This window comes from Pseudophryne corroboree, chromosome 3 (genome assembly GCF_028390025.1).
Source record: "Pseudophryne corroboree isolate aPseCor3 chromosome 3, aPseCor3.hap2, whole genome shotgun sequence".
NCBI classification, from domain to species: domain Eukaryota; kingdom Metazoa; phylum Chordata; class Amphibia; order Anura; family Myobatrachidae; genus Pseudophryne; species Pseudophryne corroboree.
The window spans coordinates 232398074-232424896 of NC_086446.1; the positions used below are offsets into that span (position 1 = coordinate 232398074).

The 26823-nt window shown below is 46.8% G+C and overlaps 1 protein-coding gene across 2 annotated transcripts in view; it reads right to left on the minus strand.

Moving 5' to 3' along the window:
- The window catches only part of CSE1L (chromosome segregation 1 like), a 238785-nt gene that overhangs the window by 206585 nt on the left and 5377 nt on the right, over positions 1–26823 (minus strand). For both annotated transcript variants that reach the window (XM_063958891.1, XM_063958892.1), the window contains exons 2-3: positions 19910–19995; positions 17803–17898 (exon numbers count right to left, since the gene is read on the minus strand). In XM_063958891.1, coding sequence (XP_063814961.1) covers positions 17803–17887 — 85 coding nt within the window. In that variant the 5' untranslated portion in view covers positions 17888–17898; positions 19910–19995. The remainder of the gene's footprint in view (positions 1–17802; positions 17899–19909; positions 19996–26823) is intronic.

Below are 26823 nucleotides of genomic sequence, written 5' to 3' on the forward strand. Positions count from 1 at the left end.
ATATGTAATGTATTGATTCTACACATGTACATGCAGCCGCACGCAGCTGAATTATCATCAGCGTGTCACTGCAACAGCTGTTTTAATTGTGAGTGTGGTCTGTGTTGATTCCCCCAAGTTCAATACTGAGAGAATCTGTGATTATTTTATTACAAGTGTTGTCGTTTAACTATCATCAGCATGTCGCCACAGCAGCTGTTCTTATTGTGATTGCAATCTATACTGATTCCCCCGAATTCATTACTGAGAGAATCAGTGTTTTTTCAGTTGCAGGTGTTATGATTGAGCCACCATCACCGTCAGCACCTCCCTATTTACAGCTGTTATAGGGAGGTGCTGACGGTGATCAAAAATACATTTGTTAAGGTATTGATACTCTCAGTATTGAGTTCGGAAATTAGCACAGATCACACCTATAATCGAAACAGTTGTTGCAGTGACACATTGATGGTGATTAAATTAAAATACCCACAATAGAACAAGTACGGATACCATCAATATTGAATTCGGGGGAATCGGTATAGATTAAAACCAGACAGCTGTTGCAGCAATACGGTGATGGTGGCTCAATCATAACACCTGCAACTGAAAAAACACTGATTCTCTCAGTAATGAATTCGGGGGAATCAGTATAGATTGCAATCACAATAAGAACAGCTGCTGTGGCGACATGCTGATGATAGTTAAACGACAACACTTGTAATAAAATAATCACAGATTCTCTCAGTATTGAACTTGGGGGAATCAACACAGACCACACTCACAATTAAAACAGCTGTTGCAGTGACACGCTGATGATAATTCAGCTGCGTGCGGCTGCATGTACATGTGTAGAATCAATACATTACATATGTCCTAGTGGCGTTGTGCCTTTATTTTGTGAGAGACATATGAGAGATCAATTATGCATTAAATCACTGCTGCAAAGACACTTTAGGTGTATTTCAATCTGTATGCAACAGCAATAGCCGTGTAAACGAATAAAGAGAGACATCATTTACTGCATAGGTCTCAGTGACCCCTTGCTTTCACATACTTTGATATCCTTTGAGATACAAAAGAGAAATGTATTAAACTACCAACACTGTACTACACATCTGGCATATAACAAGAACACGATATACGTGTAAAATTATAATCACATGATATAAAATATTGTGGTTACTCCTTATTCTCAATGGCCTCTTGTCTATAACATAATGGGATAAAATTGTAAAGACAGGCGTGTGATGCTGAACATAAACATATCATGTATTAATTTATCCCATTATATCCACGAATCTCCTTATCATAGGAACTCCTTATAGGAAAGTAATAAACGTTACAGTATTATGTCAATCCAATAGGGGATCGCAACACTATGATTTTACTTGTGACAGTGTTTTGCCCCAATAACTTAGCCTGGTAATAAGAACAGGCAAACAATTATCTGTATGAGAAATCACAGGACGGGGGTGTTATATAAATGGCACTGTATTTAAAAAGTGCATTATATTACGGGACACTCTTTCTGTAATATATTAACAGTGTGGAAAGGAGACCTAAATACAATCTATATTAAGCTTAAATAGGGGTACCGTGGACCCGTTCCACACAAGCCCCCCCTTTGGTCCCCTGCAGAGTGACACACCTTTTTAAAATTATACCAACCGGTGGATATATGCTAAGAGTGGTCTGGATCCTTAGAATAACAAAATAAATGGAAATAAAACAAGTGACACAGTGAATATTCTTAATAGATATAATATCTTTTATTAATAAAACATTTTTTCAGATATATTTCACATCTATTTTAACTGATCACTATTAAAAGTTATATTTTAGATTAAATCATTTCTTTCTCCTTTTGTGCGCCAACTAAGAGACAATCTTTCCTTTTTCTTTTTGGAGGTCATTTTGCAGTGCTCCTCCTGTTCCTCCTTGCACAAAGGCGGAGGTAGCGGTCCTGCTGCTGGGTTGTTGCCCTCCTACGGCCTCCTCCACGTCTCCTGATGTACTGGCCTGTCTCCTGGTAGCACCTCCATGCTCTGGACACTACGCTGACAGACACCGCAAACCTTCTTGCCACAGCTCGCATTGATGTGCCATCCTGGATGAGCTGCACTACCTGAGCCACTTGTGTGGGTTGTAGACTCCGTCTCATGCTACCACTAGAGTGAAAACACTGCCAGCTTTCAAAAGTGACCAAAACATCAGCCAGAAAGCATAGGAGCTGAGAAGTGGTCTGTGGTCACCACCTGCAGAACAACTCCTTTATTGGGGGTGTCTTGCTAATTGCCTATAATTTCCACCTGTTGTCTATTCCATTTGCACAATAGCATGTGAAATTGATTGTCAGTGTTGCTTCCTAAGTGGACAGTTTGATTTCACAGAAGTCTGATTGACTTGAAATTACATTGTGTTGTTTAAGTGTTCCCTTTATTTTTTTGAGCAGTGTATATGAACTCTACCTGCTACTAACAAATACATATAATTTTATAAAAATATCTTCAATAAGAATGTCCTTAATATTTATATTGCTGTCACTGTATTTTATTTATCTTTACTTTTATTCTCCGTTTTATCTATATCTATCTTCACTAGCTAATTTTTATCATTATTCTTGTCATTGTATTAAAAAAATTAACCTAATCATAAAATTAGGATAACTACTATAAACATCTCCAGTATGGTATATAAATATACCTTGGTTAAAGTGTTGCAGCGCTCCCATTCAACACATAAGATACCACATATACATAAATATAGTACTATAACTTGTTCATGTGTGTCAATGTGGTGTATAATGTGTTGTATGTTACATATTATGTGTTGTGTATTGGATAAAAAGGCTATTAAAATAATGCAAGAGCAAGGCGCAGTTAAAACCATCTTGTTTAAGGATGGAAGAGAATCAACCCCGCCGCAGCAATAAGAACAGCGGAGAACTGTAGATCGACTATGCAGCCATTCTGAGGAAACCTATCGTCTACGCGAAACGCGTTGATTGCGGAGTAATCTATCCCGCTTAAGTGGCCGCATGGACGGAGACACGGAGCAGCGGGAGTCTGCCGGCAGACTACATTACCACCACTACACCACCAACGAATATGAGGATCTCCCTGCACAGATATCCCTACTAAGCAGAAGAGAGAAAAAGGAATACAGTAGGCGGAGGTACCACCATACTCCAACACTGTGCTAGCAATTAAGCAGAGTAACGGAAAAGTTTCACTCACTTACAGAGACTGCCTCTATATTGACTCCAATTTGATATCCCAGTCTAAGAAATTTAAAGACTAAACCACCAGTGGGTAAAACTCTAATAAGTGTGCCAAAGGTTTACATACATGTCTGTCTATGTGTTATAGGTTAGTTGTGTGTAACGGTACTGGATAGTTTAATTCCAAACACATATAGGGGGATATCCAATTAGCCCCGTTTTTTTTTTTTTTTACCGGGGCTAATTGTGTCGCCGGGGGCTATTGGCACGCATCGGCTTATCAGGGATTTTGTTCAGCCCGAAGCAGAATCCACGGAAACAGCCCTGTGTTCGTCCGAAAACGGGGTCCGTTTCACCCGAAAACACACAGGTTTCACTGAAGCTGTGTGTTTTCGGGAGAAAAGGTTTTTTGTTTCTTTACACGCGATTTAACAGGATAGCCTGTATAAAAAATAATAATAAAAAATACGGTGAAACATTGGAAAAAAAAAAAAAGTCAGATAAACGGGCGAAAACGGCCATTTTTCGGACCCGATGTTTTAACGGGGATAATTGGATATCCCCCATAGTATACACTTTTTACCAAATAATTTTTAATACATTTTTCATTTTAAACTCCATCATTGTCTTATTGTGGACATTATTTATGGTTATGGACCATCGTAGAACACTTTATTGAAATGTTTTAAGCTAGGGATGCGCTGAACACTTTTTTTGCAACATCTGTTCATCCTTAGTGGGATCCTGCAGTATACCCACACTGTTATGTAGCAGCAACCAGCTTAAGAGAGCTGTTTGTAGGAATAGCGCAGTTATTTACCTTCTCCTTTTTTCCTTATCTACACCAGCCTGCAGGAAACGTAAGAAATGTCCTAAGTGGAACTCTGCAGACGGATACGTGCGTTCCTCACACCAAGAGACATCTCCTGCAGATAGGATAGTGTTTTGACGTCACCGGTTTCCTGGCCTGAACCATGGTAGCAATAACCTTTTTGGAAAGGCCCTTGTGAGCTAGGATGTTCCGCTCAAATTCCATGCCGTCAAACGAAGTCGCCGTAAGTCCAGGAAGACGAACGGTCCTTGTTGAAGAAGAGCTCTTCTTAGTGGTAGAGGCCAAGGGTTTTCGACTGACATGTGCAGAAGACCCGCGTACTACGCCCTCCGAAGCCAATCCGGGGCAATCAGAATTGCCTGGACTCCTTATTTGCTTGAGCACCCTTGGGAGCAACGGAATCTGAGGAAACAGGTAGACCAGCCGACGTCAGTGCATCCACTGCCCTCACCTGAGGGTCCCTGGTTCGTTAGCAATACCAGTTAAACTTCTTGTTGAGTTGAGAAGCCATCATGTCTATTTGTGGGCAGCCCCACCGGTGGATGATCTACTGGAACATCTGATGGTGGTGTTCCCACAGCCCCGGGTGGAGATCAAGACAACTTAGGAAGTCTGCTTCCCAGTTGTCCACAACCAGAATGAAGATTGCCGACATGGCTCTTGCATTTCTTTCTGCCCAGAGGAGTATCTTTGAAACCTCTCGCATGCAGGCTCTGCTTTTTGTCCCTCCTTGTCGATTGATATACGCCACTGCTGTGGCGTTGTCAGACTGTACTTGGATCACGTGATCCTTGAGTAGAGGAGAGGCCTGAAGCAGAGCATTGTAGATCACCCGAAGTTCCAGAACGTTGATCGTAAGGAGGCTGACCACCTACTCTGGAACTGTGCCCCTTGGGTGACAGCTCCCCATCCTCTTAGACTCACATCAGTCGTGAGGAGGGTCTAATCCTGGATCCCAAAACTCCAGCCTTCCAGGAGATTGGAAGTCTAACCACCACAGGAGAGAAATCCTGGCCTGAGGTGACAGTCGGTTTAGCCAGTGCATCTGAAGATGTGAGCCGGACCACTTGCTCAGGCGATCCAATTGAAATGGTCTGGCATGGAATCTCCCATATTGGATCGCCTTGTATGAGGCGACCATCTTTCCTAGCAATCGTATGCAAAGATGGATGGACACTCGAGTAGGTCAGAGCACCATGCGGATCATCTCCTGAAGTGTTCTCGCCTTGTCCTCTGGTAGGAACACCTTTCTGTACCACAGTATCCAGCAACATCCCCAGGAACAGGAGCCACTGAGTTGGCTCCAGGTGGGACTTCTGTAAATTTAGGAATCACCCACGAACTCCAGCTTGTAGCCCTGAGAAATGAGATCCCTGACCTAGGTATCCTGACAGGAAGCCTCCCAGATGCGGCTTAAGCGGCGCAGTCGAGCTCCCACCTCAAGATCCCCTTGGGGTGGGTGGGCACAGTCATGCTGAGGTCTTGGTGGAAGCAGAACTGGTGGTCTGGACCTGAGAGCTGGTGCTTGCAGGTTTTCTTGACTTACCTCTGGTGCCTCTAGTTGCATTTGAGGCATCTCTGGCCTAAAGGTCCATACACATTAGACGATGTCGCTTTGTGAGCGACGTTTTCTAATGATTCCCCTCCCGGGCCGGCCGGTACACACTGAGCGATATGACCGCTCTTATCGCTCAGTGACGTCACGCCTCCGCCAGCCCTGCATGCAGGTCATGGACGACAGTCCAGATCCTGCATGCATGCACTGGCGACAGCAACGATCGTTGCCGAGCCACAGGGCCGTGCATCGGTCGTCGCTGGCGGCATACACACTTGCCGATAAAATGAACGATGTCGCTCAGGAAGGGGGAAAATGAGCGACGTCGCTTATTTTTATCGGCAAGTGTGTATGGGCCTTTAGATCGAAATCTGTTAGACTGAAAGGACTGCACAGATGGCCCAGTGTAGGAGAGTTTTGCCAGCAGGGGCCCAGAGGGTAGAAACGTGGATTTCCCAGCCGTTACTTTGGAAATACACGTATCCAACTCAACCCCAAACAGCCATTCCAAAGAAAAGGCAAGGGATACCACACTGCGCTTTGATTCTGCGTCCGCAATCCACCGACGCAACCATAAAGCCCTGCGCGCCGACACTGCCATGGCAGAAGTCATAACTAGTGTTCACTCTAGGCTGTTTTAGAAGGGCGCCGCGCCCTGCCCATTTTTTTAGCAGGCAAAACCTGCCCTGCCCCTTTTGCGGCGCCCTGCTAGAACAGCCGCCCGCTTCCTGCCCTCCCGGCGTGTATAGATGCCGTGCGCATGCGCGCGGCATCCATTCACGCATTGGAAGAGGGCTGGGGGAAGCCCAGCACTGACGGAGGTGCTGGGCACGCCCCCAACAGTGATGTCGCCGACCACAGACGCTCTATAGTAGCGTCTGTGGGCCGCACCACTCCCTAAAATGACGTAGGTGTGGCCACGCCCCCTTTTTCGGCTGCACGCGCACATGTGCCCCCGGAGTCCGGCGCCCTGCCCCTTTTCACTCCTAGAGTGAACACTAATAACATTATTACCGATCTCCTTGAGCGAGTCACACAGGACGCGTGTAGTGTCCTGAATGTGCTTGAGGAGTGTCACCGTAGTGACCAGAGGCATAGGCCCGGAGAGGCCCTCCTGAATCTGAGTAGTCCACGTATGAATGGCATGGGTCATCCAGCTATGACCGGCCTTTGCGATACACCTGCTGCCATGTAAATAGATTTTAGCGAGTCTCTATTTTTCGGTCCGTTATGGTAAAGGAGCCTGGGGCAGACAGCACCGCCTTTTTAGACAGTCAAGAGACTTATACGTCAACCCCTGGGGGTTCCTCCCAAAAATCCTGCCTTCAGGAGCAAATGGGAAAGTGCGAAAAAACTTTTTTGACACTTGGAATTTTTTGTCTGGATTTTTTCAGACTAACTTGAATAGGTCATCTAACTCTGCAGAATCAGGGAAAGTGACTACCATGACGCAGCGTCCTCTGGAAGGAGCTTTAACACGTCCCCTTATAGCCAAAATTAGGGGTTCAATACCCTGAGCAGAATCTTAATCCCCACCAACAGGATCCAAGACCTCCCTATCCTCCTGTATATCCTCATCTGTATCAGAGAGCAGAGCAGGTAGACCACGCTTTTGTGGACCTGCATGAGAGACGGTTGACTGTATAACATCTGCCCTAGCAGCTAAGTCTGCAACAGCTTGTTGTAGTAGCTGAGTTTTCTGTAGATTAGCAGTGACCTGGGATGACATATCAGACATCATAGTTTTAGGAGATCCTAACCAGTGGGGCTCTGGACCCTCTCCCCCAGCCAAGAAATTTAAAGTGCACCGGCTCCTATGGACCACGTCTATACCCCATCGTACTAGATTACCCCAATATCCCTTATGGATGCTAGAGAAATGTTCATAGAAATCTGAGATGGGTGGTAGACACCCCTGGTTGAATACATAGAATGACTCTAGAACTTCATTGTTTCCCAAATCTCTAGAAGCAGCTTATCAGCAGTCCTGACTGACTATCAGCATCCACCTACAGCAGTTATACGAGAACCAACAATAAAAGACACGTTGGGACAAGCAACTGCCATACATTCAGTGTTACTATACAAATATGACTCAGAACTCTAATGCTTTCCTCGTAGCTCTATCATTCAATTTGGGTTACCCTCTTAAACTGTGGGATTATCCCAAGTATTACTAAATTAACAAATGCAGTTACAAATGTGAATGTTGTTACACCTTACATGAACCGGGAAATGTTCTAATTCGGGTTCTAGGAGAGAACTGGGCACACAACTGACGTGTCACCTCACAGATAATCACATTTACTGCCCTGTATCCACTCAGAAAACTTCAACCAAAGTCGTATTGGACCTTAACGCCTAGCAAGGTCGAAACTAAATCGGTTTTCTGTTATGATTCTTTGGTTCATTAAATTGTATCGCATCTGTTGTACTATTATAGCCAGAACATACAACTGGAGCATTTTTTCTGCGTTTCATTTTTTTTTTTTTTTTAAATACATGGAAGTCTTTACCACATTGCCACAGAGTACACATTTTCAAGCACTCATTGCACATATGGATGAATTATTCTATTTGTTTTTTAAAACCTGTATAATTATTAGTGTGTATTTAGATTCTGACACGCTTTAGATTTACAGAAGTGTCTAAAACAGACTAGTAGTGGTTTTGCTTTCAGTAACAAGATTCCGTATATCATTTTCTAAAATGCAAAAGAGAAATTATAGCTAAAAATCTGATTTGTAGCTATAGGCAACGTCTCCATTTTTTTTATTTTTAAAAAGCTTTAGGAGTATATGCAATTCCGGGCGAATTGCGACACTTTTTCCCCCGTTTTTAAATTCGACACAATTCGACCGTCGAATTCCGGCAGGTGGGTGCCGGAATTCGACATATTCAATAAAAAACGAATTCGACAGTCCCGCTGTCGAAAAACGGCCGATTTGACGGATTTTGATTAGATTTTTTTTTAAAAACGGGGGAAAACCCCGAAAAAAAATTGCGTGGGGTCCCCCCTCCTAAGAATAACCAGCCTCGGGCTCTTTGAGCCGGTCCTGGTTGCCAAAATACGGGGGAGAAAATGACAGGGGTTCCCCCGTATTTTAACGACCAGCACCGGGCTCTGCGCCTGGTCCTGGTGCAAAAAATACGGGGGACAAAAAGAGTAGGGGTCCCCCGTATTTTTACGACCAGCACCGGGCTCCACTAGCTGGACAGATAATGCCACAGCCGGGGGTCACTTTTATACAGCGCCCTGCGGCCGTGGCATTAAATACCCAACTAGTCACCCCTGGCCGGGGTACCCTGGAGGAGTGGGGACCCCTTCAATCACCCAAGGGCCAGGGGTGAAGCCCGAGGCTGTCCCCCCCATCCAAGGGCTGCGGATGGGGGGTTGATAGCCTTGTTGAAAATGGAAGAATATTGTTTTTTGCAGAAGAACTACAAGTCCCAGCAAGCCTCCCCGCACGCCGGTACTTGGAGAACCACAAGTACCAGCATGCGGGGGGGGGGGGGGGGGCGGCGCTGGTACCTGTAGTTCTACTGCAAAAAAAATACCCAAATAAAAACAGGACACAGACACCGTGAAAATACAACTTTATTTCACACATGCCGACACATACATACTTACCTATGTTGACACGCCGACTCTGGGCTCGTCTCCAATGTCGACGTCCGGGGTACCTTAAAATAAAATTATACTCACCTGATCCAGTGTCCGGTTCTTTTATTGTAATCCACATACTTGGCCAAAAAAAAAAAAACGCATTAACCCGAACCAGACGGACTGAAAGGGGTCCCATGTTTACACATGGGACCCCTTTCCCCGAATGCAGAGACCCCCCGTGACTCCTGTCACAGAAAGGTCCCTTCAGCCAATAAGGAAGCGCCACGTCGTGGCACTCTCCCGATTGGCTGTATGCGCGTCGGAGCTGTCAGACGCGCATCGCACAGCTCCCTCCATTAGTTTCAATGGTGGGAACTTTGCGGTCAGCGGTGGGGTTACCCGCGGTCAGCCGCTGAAAGTTATACTTTCACGGTGTCTGTGTCCTGTTTTTATTTGGGTATTTTTTTTTTCAGTAGAACTACAGGTACCAGCGCCCCCCCCCCCCCCCCCCCCCCATGCTGGTACTTGTGGTTCTCCAAGTACCGGCTTGCTGGGACTTGTAGTTCTTCTGCAAACAAACAATATTCTTCCATTTTCAACAAGGCCATCAGCCACCCATACGCAGCCCTTGGATGGGGGGGGGGGGGGGGGGGGGACATCCTCGGGCTTCACCCCTGGCCCTTGGGTGGCTGGGGGGGGGGGGACCCCTTGATTGAAGGGGTCCCCACTCCTCCAGGGTACCCCGGCCAGGGGTGACTGGTTGGGTATTTAATGCCACGGCCGCTGTATAAAAGTGACCCCCGGCTGTGGCATTATCTGTCCAGCTAGTGGAGCCCGGTGCTGGTCCAAAAAATACGGGGGACCCCTACTCTTTTTGTCCCCCGTATTTTTTGCACCAGGACCAGGCGCAGAGCCCGGTGCTGGTTGTTAAAATTCCCCCCGTATTTTGGCAACCAGGACCGGCTCAAAGAGCCAGAGGCTGGTTATGCTTAGGAGGGGGGACCCCACGCATTTTTCTTTTCTGATTTTTACACCATTCCATTTAAAAAAATAAAAAATATTTTTAAAAATATATAAAATACTTGTGCCTCCTAAATAGACAAACCAAGTACCTAATCCCTTCTAATATAAATAGATATGCTATTACCAAAAAAAAAAACAACAACATGTTTTTAAATTTTTTTATTAGATTCCGCCAGCAAAGTGTGGCGGATTGAAAATGACGAATTTACGGTTTAAAAGCACTGTTGTCGAATTTACAATCTTCAATGGAATATACTTTTGTCGAAATGCCGCATTTGTACCATTGCAGAAATGCCGAATTTCAAAAAGTCGAATTTCAAAAAGTCGAATTTGCAATGGCCGTTTTTTTGGCGAAAAGTACTGTATTGCATTGTCGAATTATTTTTTTTGGGCGAAAATGTCCCGTTTTTCGACATTTTCGGGAATTCGACCGCAATTGCATATACCCCTTAGTGTATATATAGCCCTTAGATTAATCTTTTTGTACACTGGAGACTGTTCCTTACATATTTAATAAGCTTGTCTTATTACCTTTTTTGTTTCAGATACAGGGGTATATTCAATAAGTCGGGTCCATTCTGACATGCAGGGGGAGGAGATATCTGCAGAGCCGGGGGTGGGGGAGATGTCTGCGGCGGTGGGGGGAGCAGCGGCTGCAGCAGCGTAACTGGAGGCTCACGGTGGCATCCACCCGGCCCCAGCAAGCGGGACCTCGCTTGTCGAGCCGGGTGGACGCTGCCGCTGGGTTCCTGCTCTCCCCACTGCTCCCCCCCCCCCCCTTCTGCTCTTTGCTCCCTCATCTCAATCCGACTTTTTTTAAAGTTAGATTGAGATTGTGGGAAACAGGGGTAAAACCTGTCGGGTTTGGCCCCGCTTCCGACAATGCGCGTTGATCGGCGGCTGAAGCCGCCAATCAGCGTGCATTCCGACAAGTCGGGTTTCCCGACTTGACGGAAAAAATGGGGCCGTAATCCCTTCCGACCTAAAACTGTCGGAAGCTGCCATCTTTCCAACAAGACGGCAGCTTCCGACAGTTATTGAATATACCCCACAGTATTAAAACCTGGTGAAGATGCATCCATAATTAAAAAGTCCACATCATATGCTATTGGACTAGAATGTGCCCAGAAAGGGAGAAATTCTGACACTTGTGTAGAGAAGGACCAAATAATTTGTCTACAGGATGACAATTTCAACTACTTTTTAGAGACAAGTTATGTTTGTATCAAACTATAAAATAGTATTTTATTTCTACAACATGAAAATATTTTGTATTTTATCACAATATAAAGCAGGCATTCCCAACCACGGTCCTCAAGGCACACCAACAGTGCAGGTTTTAGTGATATCCAGGCTGCAGCACAGATGGTTAAATCAAAATAACTGAGCTACTAATTAAGTCATCTGTGCTGAAGCCTGGATATCACTAAAGCCTGCACTGTTAGTGTGCCTTGAGGACCGTGGTTGGGAAAGCCTGATATAAAGTGTGCAACAGTAAATAAGATTTTACTCACCGGTAAATCTATTTCTCGTAGTCCGTAGTGGATGCTGGGGACTCCGTAAGGACCATGGGGAAAAGCGGCTCCGCAGGAGACTGGGCACAGCTAAGAAAGATTTAAGACTACCTGGTGTGCACTGGCTCCTCCCACTATGACCCTCCTCCAGACTTCAGTAAGGATACTGTGCCCGGAAGAGCCGACACAATAAGGAAGGATTTTGAATCCCGGGTAAGACTCATACCAGCCACACCAATCACACCGTATAACTAGTGATAATATACCCAGTTAACAGTATGAACACAACAGAGCCTCTCAAAAGATGGCTCAACAATAACCCTTGTAGTTAACAATAACTATATACAAGTATTGCAGACAGTCCGCACTTGGGACGGGCGCCCAGCATCCACTATGGACTACGAGAAATAGATTTACCGGTGAGTAAAATCTTATTTTCTCTGACGTCCTAGTGGATGCTGGGGACTCCGTAAGGACCATGGGGATTATACCAAAGCTCCCAAACGGGCGGGAGAGTGCGGATGACTCTGCAGCACCGAATGAGAGAACTCAAGGTCCTCCTCAGCCAGGGTATCAAATTTGTAGAATTTTGCAAACGTGTTTGCCCCTGACCAAGTAGCAGCTCGGCAAAGTTGTAAAGCCGAGACCCCTCGGGCAGCCGCCCAAGAAGAGCCCACTTTCCTCGTGGAATGGGCTTTTACAGATTTAGGCTGCGGCAGGCCAGCCACAGAATGCGCAAGCTGAATTGTGCTACAAATCCAGTGAGCAATAGTCTGCTTTGAAGCAGGAGCACCCATCTTGTTTGGTGCATACAGGATAAATAGCGAGTCAGTCTTCCCGACTCCAGCCGTCCTGGAAACATAAATTTTCAGGGCCCTGACTACGTCCAGTAACTTGGAATCCTCCAAGTCCCTAGTAGCCGCAGGCACCACGATAGGTTGGTTCAAGTGAAAAGCTGATACCACCTTAGGAAGAAACTGGGGACGAGTCCTCAATTCTGCCCTATCCATATGGAAAATCAAATGGCGGCTTTTACATGACAAAGCCGCCAATTCTGACACACGCCTTGCCGAAGCCAAGGCCAAAAGCATGACCACTTTCCACGTGAGATATTTTAAATCTACGGTTTTGAGTGGCTCAAACCAATGTGACTTTAGGAAACCCAACACCACGTTGAGGTCCCACGGTGCCACTGGAGGCACAAAAGGAGGCTGAATATGCAGCACTCCCTTGACAAATGTCTGAACTTCAGGCAGTGAAGCCAGTTCTTTTTGGAAGAAAATCGATAGAGCCGAAATCTGGACCTTAATGGAACCCAGTTTTAGGCCCATAGTCACCCCTGACTGTAGGAAGTGCAGAAATCGACCTAGCTGGAATTCCTCCGTTGGGGCCTTCCTGGCCTCACACCACGCAACATATTTTCGCCATATGCGGTGATAATGTTGTACGGTTACATCTTTTCTAGCTTTAATGAGCGTAGGAATGACTTCCTCCGGAATACCCTTTTCTTTTAGGATCCGGTGTTCAACCGCCATGCCGTCAAACGCAGCCGCGGTAAGTCTTGGAACAGACAGGGCCCCTGCAGCAGCAGGTCCTGTCTGAGCGGCAGAGGCCATGGGTCCTCAGATTAATTCTTGAAGTTCCGGGTACCAAGACCTTCTTGGCCAATCTGGAACAATGAGAATAGTTCTTACTCCTCTTTTCCTTATTATCCTCAGTACCTTGGGTATGAGAGGAAGAGGGGGGAACACATAAACCGACCGGTACACCCACGTGTCACTAGAGCATCCACAGCTATCGCCTGAGGGTCTCTTGACCTGGCGCAATATTTTTCTAGCTTTTTGTTTAAGCGGGACGCCATCATGTCCACCTGTGGCCTTTCCCAACGGTTTACAATCAGTTGGAAGACTTCTGGATGAAGTCCCCACTCTCCCGGGTGGAGGTCGTGCCTGCTGAGGAAGTCTGCTTCCCAGTTGTCCACTCCCGGAATGAACACTGCTGACAGTGCTAACACGTGATTTTCCGCCCATCGGAGAATCCTTGTGGCTTCTGCCATCGCCGTCCTGCTTCTTGTGCCGCCCTGTCGATTTACATGGGCGACTGCCGTGATGTTGTCTGACTGGATCAGAACCGGCTGGTTTTGAAGCAGGGGCTTTGCCTGACTTAGGGCATTGTAAATGGCCCTCAGTTCCAGAACATTTATGTGTAGGGAAGTCTCCTGACTTGACCAAAGTCCTTGGAAGTTTCTTCCCCGTGTGACTGCTCCCCAGCCCCGAAGGCTGGCATCCGTGGTCACCAGGACCCAGTCCTGTATGCCGAATCTGCGGCCCTCTCTGAGATGAGCACTCTGCAGCCACCACAGCAGAGACACTCTGGTCCTTGGAGACAGGGTTATCAACCGATGCATTTGAAGATGCGATCCGGACCATTGGTCCAACAGGTCCCACTGAAAGGTTCTGGCATGGAACCTGCCGAATGGAATCGCTTCGTAGGAAGCTACCATCTTTCCCAGGACTCGCGTGCAATGATGCACCGACACCTGTTTTGGTTTCAGGAGGCCTCTGACTAGAGATGACAGCTCCTTGGCTTTCTCTTCTGGGAGAAACACTTTTTTCTGGACTGTGTCCAGAATCATCCCCAGGAACAGTAGACGTGTCGCCGGAACCAGCTGAGACTTTGGAATATTCAGAATCCAACCGTGCTGGTGTAGCACCTCCTGAGATAATGCTACGCCGACCAACAACTGCTCTCTGGACCTCGCCCTTATCAGGAGATCGTCCAAGTATGGGATAATTAAAACTCCCTTTTTCCGAAGGAGTATCATCATTTCGGCCATTACCTTGGTAAATACCCTCGGTGCCGTGGACAGGCCGAACGGCAACGTCTGGAATTGGTAATGACAATCCTGTACCACAAATCTGAGGTACTCCTGGTGAGGATGGTAAATGGGGACATGCAGGTAAGCATCCTTGATGTCCAGAGATACCATGTAATCTCCCTCTTCCAGGCTTGCAATAACCGCCCTGAGCAATTCCATCTTGAACTTGAATTTTCTTAAATATGTGTTAAAGGATTTCAAATTTAAAATGGGTCTCACCGAACCGTCCGGTTTCGGTACCACAAACATTGTGGAATAGTAGCCCCGTCCTTGTTGAAGTAGGGGCACCTTGACTATCACCTGCTGGGAATACAGCTTGTGAATTGCCTCTAACACAGCCTCCCTTTCTGAAGGAGTCGTTGTTAAGGCAGATTTGAGGAAACGGGAGGGGGGGGGGGGGGGGGGGTTGGATGTCCAGGGATCTACCTGTGAGCGAGCCCACTGATCGCTGAAGTTTTTGAGACGGCCCCCCACCGTACCTGGCTCCGCCTGTTGAGCCCCAGCGTCATGCGGCGGACTTAGCAGAAGAAGCGGGGGAGGACTTTTGTTCCTGGGAAGTGGCTGTATGTTGCAGCTTTTTTCCCCTACCTCTGCCTCTGGGCAGAAAGGACGCGCCTCTACCCCGTCTGCTCTTTTGGGGGCGAAAGGACTGTACCTGATAATACGGTGCTCTCTTTGGTTGTGAGGGGACATGTGGCAGAAATGCTGATTTCCCAGCTGTTGCTGTGGACACTAAGTCCGAAAGACCATCCCCGAACAACTCCTCACCCTTATAAGGCAAAACTTCCATGTGCCTTTTAGAATCTGCATCACCTGTCCACTGCCGGGTCCATAACCCTCTCCTGGCAGAAATGGACAGTGCACTTATTTTAGATGCCAGCCGGCAAATATCCCTCTGTGCATCTTATGTAGAAGACAGCGTCTTTAATATGCTCTACGTTTAGCAATATAGTGTCCCTGTCTAGGGTGTCAATGTTTTCTGACAGGGAGTCTGACCATGCAGCTGCAGCACTGCACATCCATGCTGAGGCAATAGCTGGTCTCAGTATAATACCAGTGTGTGTATATATAGCTTTCTGGAGAGCCTCCTGCTTTCTGTCAGCAGGTTCCTTTCGGGCGGCCGTATCCTGGGACGGCAGTGCCACCTTTTTTGATAAGCGCGTAAGTGCTTTATCCACCCTAGGGGGTGTTTCCCAACGTGACCTATCCTCTGGCGGGAAAGGGTACGCCATTAGTAATTTTTTTGAAATTACCAATTTTTTATCGGGGGAAGCCCACGCTAGTTCACACACTTCATTTAATTCTTCAGAAGGGGGAAAAACTACTGGTAGCTTTTTCTCCCCAAACATAATACCCTTTTTTGTGGTACCTGGGGTCACCTCAGAAATGTGTAAAACATTTTTCATTGCCTCAATCATATAACGAGTGGCCCTATTGGACATTACACTAGTCTCTTCGTCGTCGACACTGGTATCAGTATCCGTGTCGACATCTGTGTCTGCCATCTGAGGTAGCGGGCGTTTTAGAGCCCCTGATGACTTTTGAGACGTCTGGGCAGGCACGGGCTGAGAAGCCGACTGCCCCGCATTTGGCATTTCGTCAAATTTTTTATGTAAGGAGTCGACACTTTCGCGTAATTCCTTCCACAAGTCCATCCACTCCGGTGTCTGCCCCGCAGGGGGTGACAACACATTTATAGGCACCTGCTCCTCCTCCACATACGTCTCCTCATCAAACATGTCGACACAGCCGTACCGACACACCGCACACACACAGGGAATGCTCTGACAGAAGACAGGACCCCACAAAGCCCTTTGGGGAGACAGAGAGAGAGGAGTATGCCAGCACACACCAGAGCGCTATATAAATCAGGGATTAAGTAAATTATATCCCCTTATAGCTGCTATATGTATATTGTGCCTAAATTTAGTGCCCCCCCTCTCTTTTTTACCCTTTTCTGTAGTGTAGACTGCAGGGGAGAGCCAGGGAGCTTCCTTCCAGCGGATCTGTGAGGGAGAAATGGCGCCAGTGTGCTGAGGGAGATAGCTTCGCCCCTTTTTCGGCTGACTTTTCTCCCGCTTTTTCATGGATTCTGGCAGGGGTATTTATCACATATATAGCCTCTGGGGCTATATATTGTGATAGTTTTGCCAGCCAAGGTGTTTTTATTGCTTCTCAGGGAGCGCCGCCGCCCCCCCCCCCCCCCCCCAGCACCCTCAGTGACCGGAGTGTGAAGTGTGTATGAGGAGCAATGGCGCACCGCTGCAGTGCTGTGCGCTACCTTGGTGAAGACTGATGTCTTCTGCCGCCGATTTTTCGGATTCTTCTTGCTTCTGGCTCTGTAAGGGGGCCGGGGCGCGGCTCCGGGACCGAACATCAATGGCCGGTTCCATGCGGTCGATCCCTCTGGAGCTAATGGTGTCCAGTAGCCTAAGAAGCCCAGAGCTACCACCAGTTAGGTAGGTTCGCTTCTTCTCCCCTTAGTCCCTCGCTGCAGTGAGTCTGTTGCCAGCAGATCGCACTGTAAAATAAAAAACCTAAAATATACTTTCTCTCTAGGAGCTCAGGAGAGCCCCTAGTGTGCATCCAGCTCAGCCGGGCACAGAATTCTAACTGAAGTCTGGAGGAGAGTCATAGTGGGAGGAGCCAGTGCACACCAGGTAGTCCTAAATCTTTCTTAGCTGTGCCCAGTCTCCTGCGGAGCCGCTATTCCCCATGGTCCTTACGGAGTCCCCAGCATCCACTAGGACGTCAGAGAAAAAATGTACTGTCAGTAGACATACAATAGAAAAGGGACGTAACTAGGGAGGTGCAAGATACTCTGGGGGTGAATCCACCCACTGCCTCTATTTGCTGGACACCCGCTAGGATGTTAATAGCAGTGTACCCAGCGGCTAGTGTCAGCGGTCCGAGGCTGAAGCTCACTCCTGAGCTGTCTTCCACAGTAAGTCATGACGTCTCTCCCACAGTGCCTAGAGTGAGGAGGAGCCATTAAACAGCAGGCGACATCTGGTTTCAAATTGCGCAAGCAGGGAAGGCAGATTACCAGGACCAGTAATCAGTGAGCGACAGTAACAAATGCTCTTTCTGGCGCAGGGCACCAAAATGTTTAGTTACGGTCCTCAAATAGACACGATGCACAAGATGGAAACCCTGCTATAGAAAGGTTAGTTACTGGCTTTAGCACATACCGGGACGACGTACAGCAGGGTCTGGGTCTAGAGTTTTCTTCAGATATTCAGTTAGTGTCTGTAGATTAGCGTCACTCAGCTCCATCTTTAAAATATCTGAAAGTCACACATCAATGAGACATGCTAGGCCACCACAATGAACAGTACACTGTACATAATACTCACAAAATAAAAAAACAACAACATAAAGACATCTGAACTTATAATTAGAGACACTAAATGCTGCAATGAGCTTTACGGCTGAATATATAGGAGGTAGCATTCTTTAATATAGTCCGTTAGATAACTACACAGTCTAAAGCAGGGCTGGCCAAACCGGTCCTCGAGATCTACCAACATTTTATGTTTTCCAGGCCTCCTGGAGATCTGCAGCATGGACAGTTAGGAATGAATGCAACATATCTTAATTAGTAATGACTACACCTGTGCACCAGCTAGGTCGTCTGGAAAATGTGAACTGTTAGTAGATATCGAGGACTGGTTTGGCCAGCCCTGGTCTAAAGCATAAATTATAGTAAAACTGAGAATATGTTCACTGCCATGCCATGTAATATCATATATGGAAGACAACTAAAACTCAAAGCAGCTCAGAGAAGTAAAAAAAGTTGTATATGCAAAATCAGGCAGAGAGGCTGCAGACTATTTCCTGAAAAGGCACTTCTAACTGGATCCGGTCTCTAGGTCGACATGCCCTAGGTCAATAGGTCAAAAGGTCGACATGAGTTTTTCACAATTTTTTTCTTTTTTGAACCTTTTCATACTTAACGATCCACGTGGAATACAATTGGGAAGCATGGCGAGCGAAGCGACAGGGGGGAAAAAAACCCCACAACAAAGGAATGTCAACATTTTGACCTGCCGAACTAGACCCTGTCGACCTAGATACTGTCTACCTAGTTACTATCTACCTTCCATACCACACCCCTTCTAACATAGCCAAGGTCAAGCTGCTGTAAGGTCTCACACTGCCTGGCTCAATGCAGTAAATACAGTAGTGGTGGGACATATCATGCCCTACATCAGGGATGGGGAACCTTTTGTCCTCCAGCTGTTGAACTACACATACCAGCATGCCGTGCTACTGTTTTGATATTTGGCCATGCTGAAACTGTTGCAGGGCATGCTGGGGTGTGTAGTTCAACAACAACTGGAGGGCCGCAGGTTCCCCATCCCTGCCCTACATACAGATACAGCTAACAAGCACTGCAGAGTCTGCGGCTGCTCACCAATTTGATTAAGGCAGAGAAATATCCAGCTGTATGATCTTTATTACTATGCTTTAACATTTTGAAAGCATGAAGTGACATATTCAGGGATCTTAGTTACTCAGATTTATTCTATTGCCATAAATCGGGAATATTTATTATTTCTGGATAAGAAACGCATTCAATTAATCAGAAGTCTCCTTGTGCGTACTAGTTGAATCACATTGCAACTTAAGTGCTCGGCGCAAGTAGAGTCGCATAAGACCTGGCGGCTTACTCCCACCAGGCGCCATGCGATGCATTACGTATTGAGCCTACATGTTGGAGGACACAAACTAATAGAGCAACACCTCCATTACCAGCAAATATTCAATAACCGTTCATGTAGAGGTATAACTGGAGCAAAACAAATTAATGAATTCAAATTAGTTGCTGGAAAATGTTACCTTTCATAAACTGAACTACTCTAATTAAAATTAAAATAAAATGCTATAATACTTAAACTATGTCATACACACAACACGGGATACGGTCATTAGGTCGACCCAACTTAGGTCAACCACGTAAGGTCAACATGAGTTTTTCAAAATTTTTCCAACTTTTGGATTTTTTTCATACTTCACGATCCACGTGGACTACGATTGGAACGGTAACCTGTGTCGAGCGCAGTGAGGCACCTTGCCCGAAGCTGCGAGGGGACACGGTGCACTAATTTGGGTTCCCCGTCACTTTACAGAGAAAACGACACCAAAACCAGTCAAAAAACTCATGTCGACCTTTTGACCTGTCGGCCTAGTACATGTCAACCTAAAGCCCATGTCGACCTAATGGCAATACCGACCTTCAATGGTCGACCCAAGTTGGGTCGACCCAACGACCCACAACACATAGCTGCAGCTTACCTTCAGAATTTTAATGAATGTTCTTTTAGCAGTTTTACTGTAGTGCCAAAAAGTATTAGACAAGCCAATAGCAAACCTCGCAGTATCTGGAAAGAATTGACAAGAACATTAATAAATTGTTATTTGGTCTATCATGTTCATAAATATCGATGCGAGCCATTTTCTCACAAACTCATCTAGATTCTAGATGTTTACATCATGGACCAAAGGCTACAATTGTTAGTGATGGTATAGATGGTGGTGTTGTCCGTTTGGACCGTAATTGCTTGGACGTTTAAGAGCGATGTTCCGGTGCTGATAGTCACTGAGAAGACCTAAACCCATGGATCTGATGTTGACAATAAACCACAAGCAAATCATTGGTGTCACACATGCTGAACCAGAACTGGGAAGAGGTTTCTCACTATCAAATTACAGTTGGTCCATCGTTCCATTGGATGGAGCTCCAATGGTACTTGTGACCTGTTGTACAAGCTGCACATACGGAATCACTTCATAGGTGGAGACAATAGTGCCCACTGCTCTCACGTAGCACCTGATGGTTGTGTTGGGAGTTAGTAAGAATCAAGTAACTATTACCTGAACTGTAACCTGTTCTCAATGGAAGGAACAACTTTTATTGTACCAGATTGAAAAAGACGACCAAGGACAAACATAGGAGGTTGACAATATGAGACTACACCTTGTTCAGAATCCATCCAACGGATGGTCAGATTAATATGTTGCTTTATTATTAGAATTACTGGTTGTTTTTATAGCACGCACGCACACACACACACACACACACACATTCCACAGCACTTTACAGATATTATTTTGGCCATTCACATTAAATGGCCATAACATTTTCCGAGACCCAGGACCTGGAAGTCAGTTTAGGTGAAAACTTTAACTTAGCAGTGCCAGGGTAGAGTAAGCCGAGTGCCCACTAATCCTGGTAGTGCGCGAAAAAAGGGAAAACTACACCTGTTGCCATGGATTACAAAACGAAAGGTACAAACAAGATCCAGAATGTTGCATGCACAAGATAAGCGACTCACATCGGTTAAAAGGGACAGTATGCTGGATTACACACTCTCCCAACGTGTGTTAAAGAAAAAAAATGCCTTTCTAAAGAGAGTCGTTTAGACTAGAGATGTGCAGCGGGCATTTTTCGTGTTTTGGATTCGGACGCGTTTTGGCAAAACCACCCTTTCGGGTTTTGGATTCGGATGTGTTTTGGATTCGGGTGATTTTTAAAAAAACCTCAAAAACAACTAAAATCATAGAATTTGGGGGTAATTTTGATCCTATAGTATTAAGCTCAATAACCATAATTTCCACTCTATTCTGAACACCTCACAATATTATTTTTAGTCCTAAAATTTGCAACGAGGTCACTGGATGACTAAGCTAAGCGACCCAAGTGGGCGGCACAAACACCTGGCCCATCTACGAGTGGCACTGCAGTGTCAGGATGGCACTTAAAAGAATAGTCCCCAAACAGCACATGATGCAAAGATAAATAAAATAAAAAAGAGGCGCAAGATGGAATTGTCCTTGGGCCCTCCCACCCACCCTGATGTTGTATAAACAGGACATGCACACTTTAACAAACCTATCATTTCAGCGACAGGGTCTGCCACGCGACTGTGGCTGAAATGACTGGTTGGTTTGGGCCCCCAACAAAAGAGAAGCAATCAATCTCTCCTTGCACAAACTGGCTCTATAGAGGGAAGATGTCCACCTCCTCCTCCGATTCCTCACCCCTTTCATTGTGTACATCCTCCTCAGAGTATTAATTCGTCCCCACTGGAATCCACCATCACAGGTCCATGTGTACTTTCTGGAGGCAATTGCTGGTAAATGTCTCCACGGAGGAATTTATTATAATTAATTTTGATGAACATCATCTTCTCCACATTTTCTGGAAGTAACCTCCTACGCAGATTGCTGACAAGGTGACCGGCTGAACTAAACAAACACTCTTTCGGAGTACACACTGGAGGGGGGGCAACTGAGGTAAAATAAAGCCAGTGTGTGCAAGGGCCTCCAAATTACCTCTTTTTCCTGCCAGTATACGTACGGACTGTCTGACATTCCTACTTGGATGCGGTCACTCATATAATCCTCCATCATTCTTTCAATGGTGACAGAATCATATGCAGTGACAGTAGACGACATGTCAGTAATCGTTGGCAGGTCCTTCAGTCCGGACCAGATGTCAGCACTTGCTCCTGACTGCCCTGCATCACCACCAGTGGGTGGGTTTGGAAATTTTATCCTTTTCCTGGCAGCTCCAGTGGCGGTAGAAAATGAAGGAGGAGCTGTTGGCGGGTCACGATCCGCTTGACTTGACAATTGGCTCACCAGCAGATCTTTGAACATCTGCAGACTTGTGTCTGCCGGAAAGAGATAAAACGTAGGCTTTAAACCTAGGATCGATCACGTTGGCCAAAATGTAGTGCTCTGATTTCAACAGATTGACCACCCGTGAATCCTGGTTAAGCGAATGAAGGGCTCCATCCACAAGTCCCACATGCCTAGCGGAATCGCTCCGATTTAGCTCCTCCTTCAATCTCTCCAGCTGCTTCTGCAAAAGCCTGATGAGGGGAATGACCTGACTTAGGCTGGCAGTGTCTGAACCGACTTCACGTGTGGCAAGTTCAAAGGGTTGCAGAACCTTGCACAACATGGAAATCATTCTCCACTGCGCTTGAGTCAGGTGCATTCCCCCTCCTTTGCCTATATCGTAGGCAGATGTATAGGCTTGAATGGCCTTTTGCTGCTCCTCCATCCTCTGAAGCATTTAGAGGGTTTGAATTCCACCTCGTTACCACCTCTTGCTTCAGCTGATGGCAGGGCATGTTCAGGAGTGTTTGCTGGCGCTCCGGTCTTCGGCACGCGGTGCTGAATGCCGAGAGTGGCCCGCAATTTTTCGGGCCACCGACAGCATCTCCTGCACGCCTGTCGTTTTTCAAAAAATTCTGCACCACCAAATTAATTGTATGTGCAAAACATGGGACGTGCTGGAATTTGTCCGCATGTAATGCACACACAATATTGGTGGTGTTGTCCGATATCACAAATCCCCAGGAGAGTCCAATTGGGGTAAGCCATTCTGCGATGATGTTCCTCAGTTTTCGTAAGAGGTTGTCAGCTGTGTGCCTCTTATGGAAAGCGGTGATACAAAGCGTTGCCTGCTTAGGAAAAAGTTGGCGTTTGCAAGATGCTGCTACTGGTGCCGCCGCTGTTGTTGCTGCGGGAGGCAATACATCTGCTCAGTGGGCTGTCACAGTCATATAGTCCTTAGTCTGCCCTACTCCACTTGTCCACATGTCCGTGGTTAAGTGGACAGTGGGTACAACTGCATGTTTTAGGATACTTTGACGTCTGTGTACATTCTCGGTATCGCCTGCCTAGAGAAGTGGAACCTAGATGGGATTTGGTACCGGGGACACACTACCTCAGGCAATTCTCTAAGTCCCTGTGAACTAACGGTGGATACCAGACGCACGTCTAACACCAACATAGTTGTCAAGGACTGAGTTATCCGCTTTGCAACAGGATGACTGCTGTGATATTTCATCTTCCTCGCAAAGGACTGTTGGACAGTCAGTTGCTTGCTAGAAGTAGTACAAGTGGTCTTCCGACTTCCCCTCTGGGATGACTATCGACTCCCAGCAGCAACAGGCGTTCCACTCAAGGATCCATCGGAGGAATCCCAGTTAGGAGAGGACTCGTCAGTCTTGCCAGTGACATGGCCTGCAGGACTATTGGCGTTCCTGTTTAATGGGGAAATTGACATTGAGGGAGTTGGTTGTGTGGTTTGCAGGAGCTTGGGTACAAGAGGAAGAAGGGATTTAGTTGTCAGTGGACTGCTTCCGCTGTTACCCAAAGTTTTTGAACTTGTCAATGACTTCTGAAGAATGCGCTCCAGGTGACTGCGCTCTCAGACGATTTTAATTTAGATTTTTGGGTCATTTTACTGAACTTTTGCTTTTTGGATTTTACATGATCTCTACTATGACATTGGACATCGGCCTTGGCAGACGACGTTGATGGCATTTCATCATCTCTGCCATGACTAGTTGCAGCAACTTCAGCACTAGGTGGAAGTGGATCTTGATCTTTCCCTATTTTGCCCTCCAAATTTTTGTTCTCCATTTTTTAATGTGTGGAATTATATGCCAGTAATATATCTGGAATTAGACGGCAGTAATGTCTGGAATTAGATACCACTAGATAGATACCAAATACCACTGTGACTGGAATGATGATGACCTATGCACAGTGACAGGACACTACCACAGCAAGATGCAGCACAAGACACTGAGCACTGACGAGTGATACTGAGCACTCATGATACTACTGAGCACCGATACTGAGCAGCACAAGACACTGTACTAGTAATGTAGTATTACTGAGCACCACGATGCAGCACAAGACAATGAGCAGTGATACTGAGCATTGATGATACTACTGAGAATTGACACTGAGCAGCGCAAGACACTGTACTAGTATTAGTGAGCAGCACAAAAGCACTCTGGAATTGTCACGCCCCAGATACCACTGTGACTGGAACGATGATGACCGATGCAGTCACAGGACACTACTACCACAGCACCCTACAGCAGCAAGATGCAGCACAAGACACTGCACTAGTATTACTGAGCAGCACAAAAGCACTCTGGAATTGTCACCCCCCAGATACCACTGTGACTGGAATGATGATGACCGATGCACAGTCACAGGACACTACTACCACAGCACCCTACAGCAGCAAGATGCAGCAGAAGACACTGTACTAGTATTACTGAGCAGCACAAAAGCACTCTGGAATTGTCACGCCCCAGATACCACTGTGATGGGAATGATGATGACCGATGCAGTCACAGGACACTACTACCACAGCACCCTACAGCAGCAAGATGCAGCACAAGACCAGTGATCGCGCTGAGACCAAAAAAAAGTGGGTCCCAGGGACCCCTCACTTTTAAAAATTGGGGTCCTACTTGTCCTTTTCTGGGTCCCATTGGAATGAAGGTTTTAATTAGTCTTATTAATGATTCAAACATAAAAACACAAACTTGATTTGGACACTACAAAAGGGGTGCAAGGGGGAGGATGGGGTGACGATGCTGCTGGGCTGTGTAGCATACAGGACACCCCGCACTTTAGATGTAATTAGACATTTTGGTGACCTTGTGGCAGAAAGAGAATTGGTTCTCCCGCACTGAGACTGAAAACTGTGACAGTGCGCGCCGAAGGCGCGCTGGAATTTTTTAGGGGCGTAGCTTCGTGGGGAAGGGGCGTGGTCACATAATAGTACCAATTCACATTATTCCACACAGTAGTGCCGCTTATACACATTGCACCAGGTAGAACCTCCTATACACACTGAGCCAAGGAGAGCACGTTATTCACATTGCACCAGGTAGAGCACGTTATACACATTGCGCCACACATTGCACCAGGTAGAGCACGTTATACACATTGCGCCACACATTGCACCAGGTAGAGCACGTTATACACATTGCGCCACACATTGCACCAGGTAGAGCACGTTATACACATTGCGCCACACATTGCACCAGGTAGAGCACGTTATACGTATTGCGCCAGGTATAGCACGTTATTCACATTGCGCCAGGCAGAGCACATTATTCACATTGCGCCAGGCAGAGCACGTTATTCACATTGCGCCAGGTAGAGCACTTAACAATTATATGATTAAAAAACAGGACAACATTATTAAATAATACATTTTCTATATGTAATGGCTTTATGGTGCCGCTATAATAGAGCCCCAGACTGGATTTAGACACTACAAAAGTGTTGTGGGGGAGGGAGGGTGACAATGCTGCTGGGCTGTTATCATATCGGAAGTATGCATTCAGGATCCTGGCTGTCGGGATCCCAGCAGCCGTAATACCGATGCCGGAATCCTGACAGCAGCCACAATACCAACACTGGCATCCAGAGGTGATCAGGATCCCGGCAACGATATCCTGACAGTCAGGATCCTGAAGGGAAGTATGCACTGCCGCCACTGGTTTAGCGTGCAAGTGGGAAGGGGGGGGGGGGGTTAGGATATGGTGTTGGGGAGGGTTAGGCTGCAGAGGGGGGGGGGGGGGGGGGTATAGGTGTTAGGCACTAAGGGGGTGGGTTGGGTTTAGGCTGCGGGAAACGGAGGGTTAGGGATGGGAGGTTAGGGTACCCTCTGCACTCGTCACTCTTGTCGGCTTTGCTGCGATCGGGATGCTGGTGTCGGTATACTAAATGCCAACATCCTGATGACGACTTCGGACACTTGGTACAACCACTGGATTTGAGTCATGCTGCCTGTAATTTATGTGCTGACTGATCAACTTCAGTGACACTCACTGTGCTGGCTGCCTTTACAGTAACCAGCGGCAACCAGCAGTAACCAACAGCAACCAGCAGTAACCAACAAAGGCAGACAGCACAGTGAGTGTCACTGAAGTTGATCAGTCAGCACATAAATTACAGGCAGCATGACTCGAATCCAGTGGTTGTATCAAGGGTCCTGTATGCTGCAGAGACCAGCAGCACTGTCACCCTCTCGCCTCACCCCCACTCCATACCACAAAAATGTTGCGTTTAACACCTGTTTGCAGGCGCCATGCAGCCCCCATCTCCGCCATCCCACCGATATGAACAGCCCCCCTGCCGCCACCGTAAGTCCAGCTCACCCCTCCGCACAGCAAGCACAGTCCCCGGTCACCGACGTTCAACATCCCCGCAGCACAGTGTGTAGCGCGCCGCAGAGCCGTCCTCACTGTCTGTCCGGCTCCCGTGAAGCTCCAGCGGGTGATCGGCGGGGGCGTCCTCACTCTGTCCGGCTCCGTGAAGCTCCAGCGGGTGATCGGCGGGGGGGGCGTCCTCACTCTGTCCGGCTCCGTGAAGCTCCA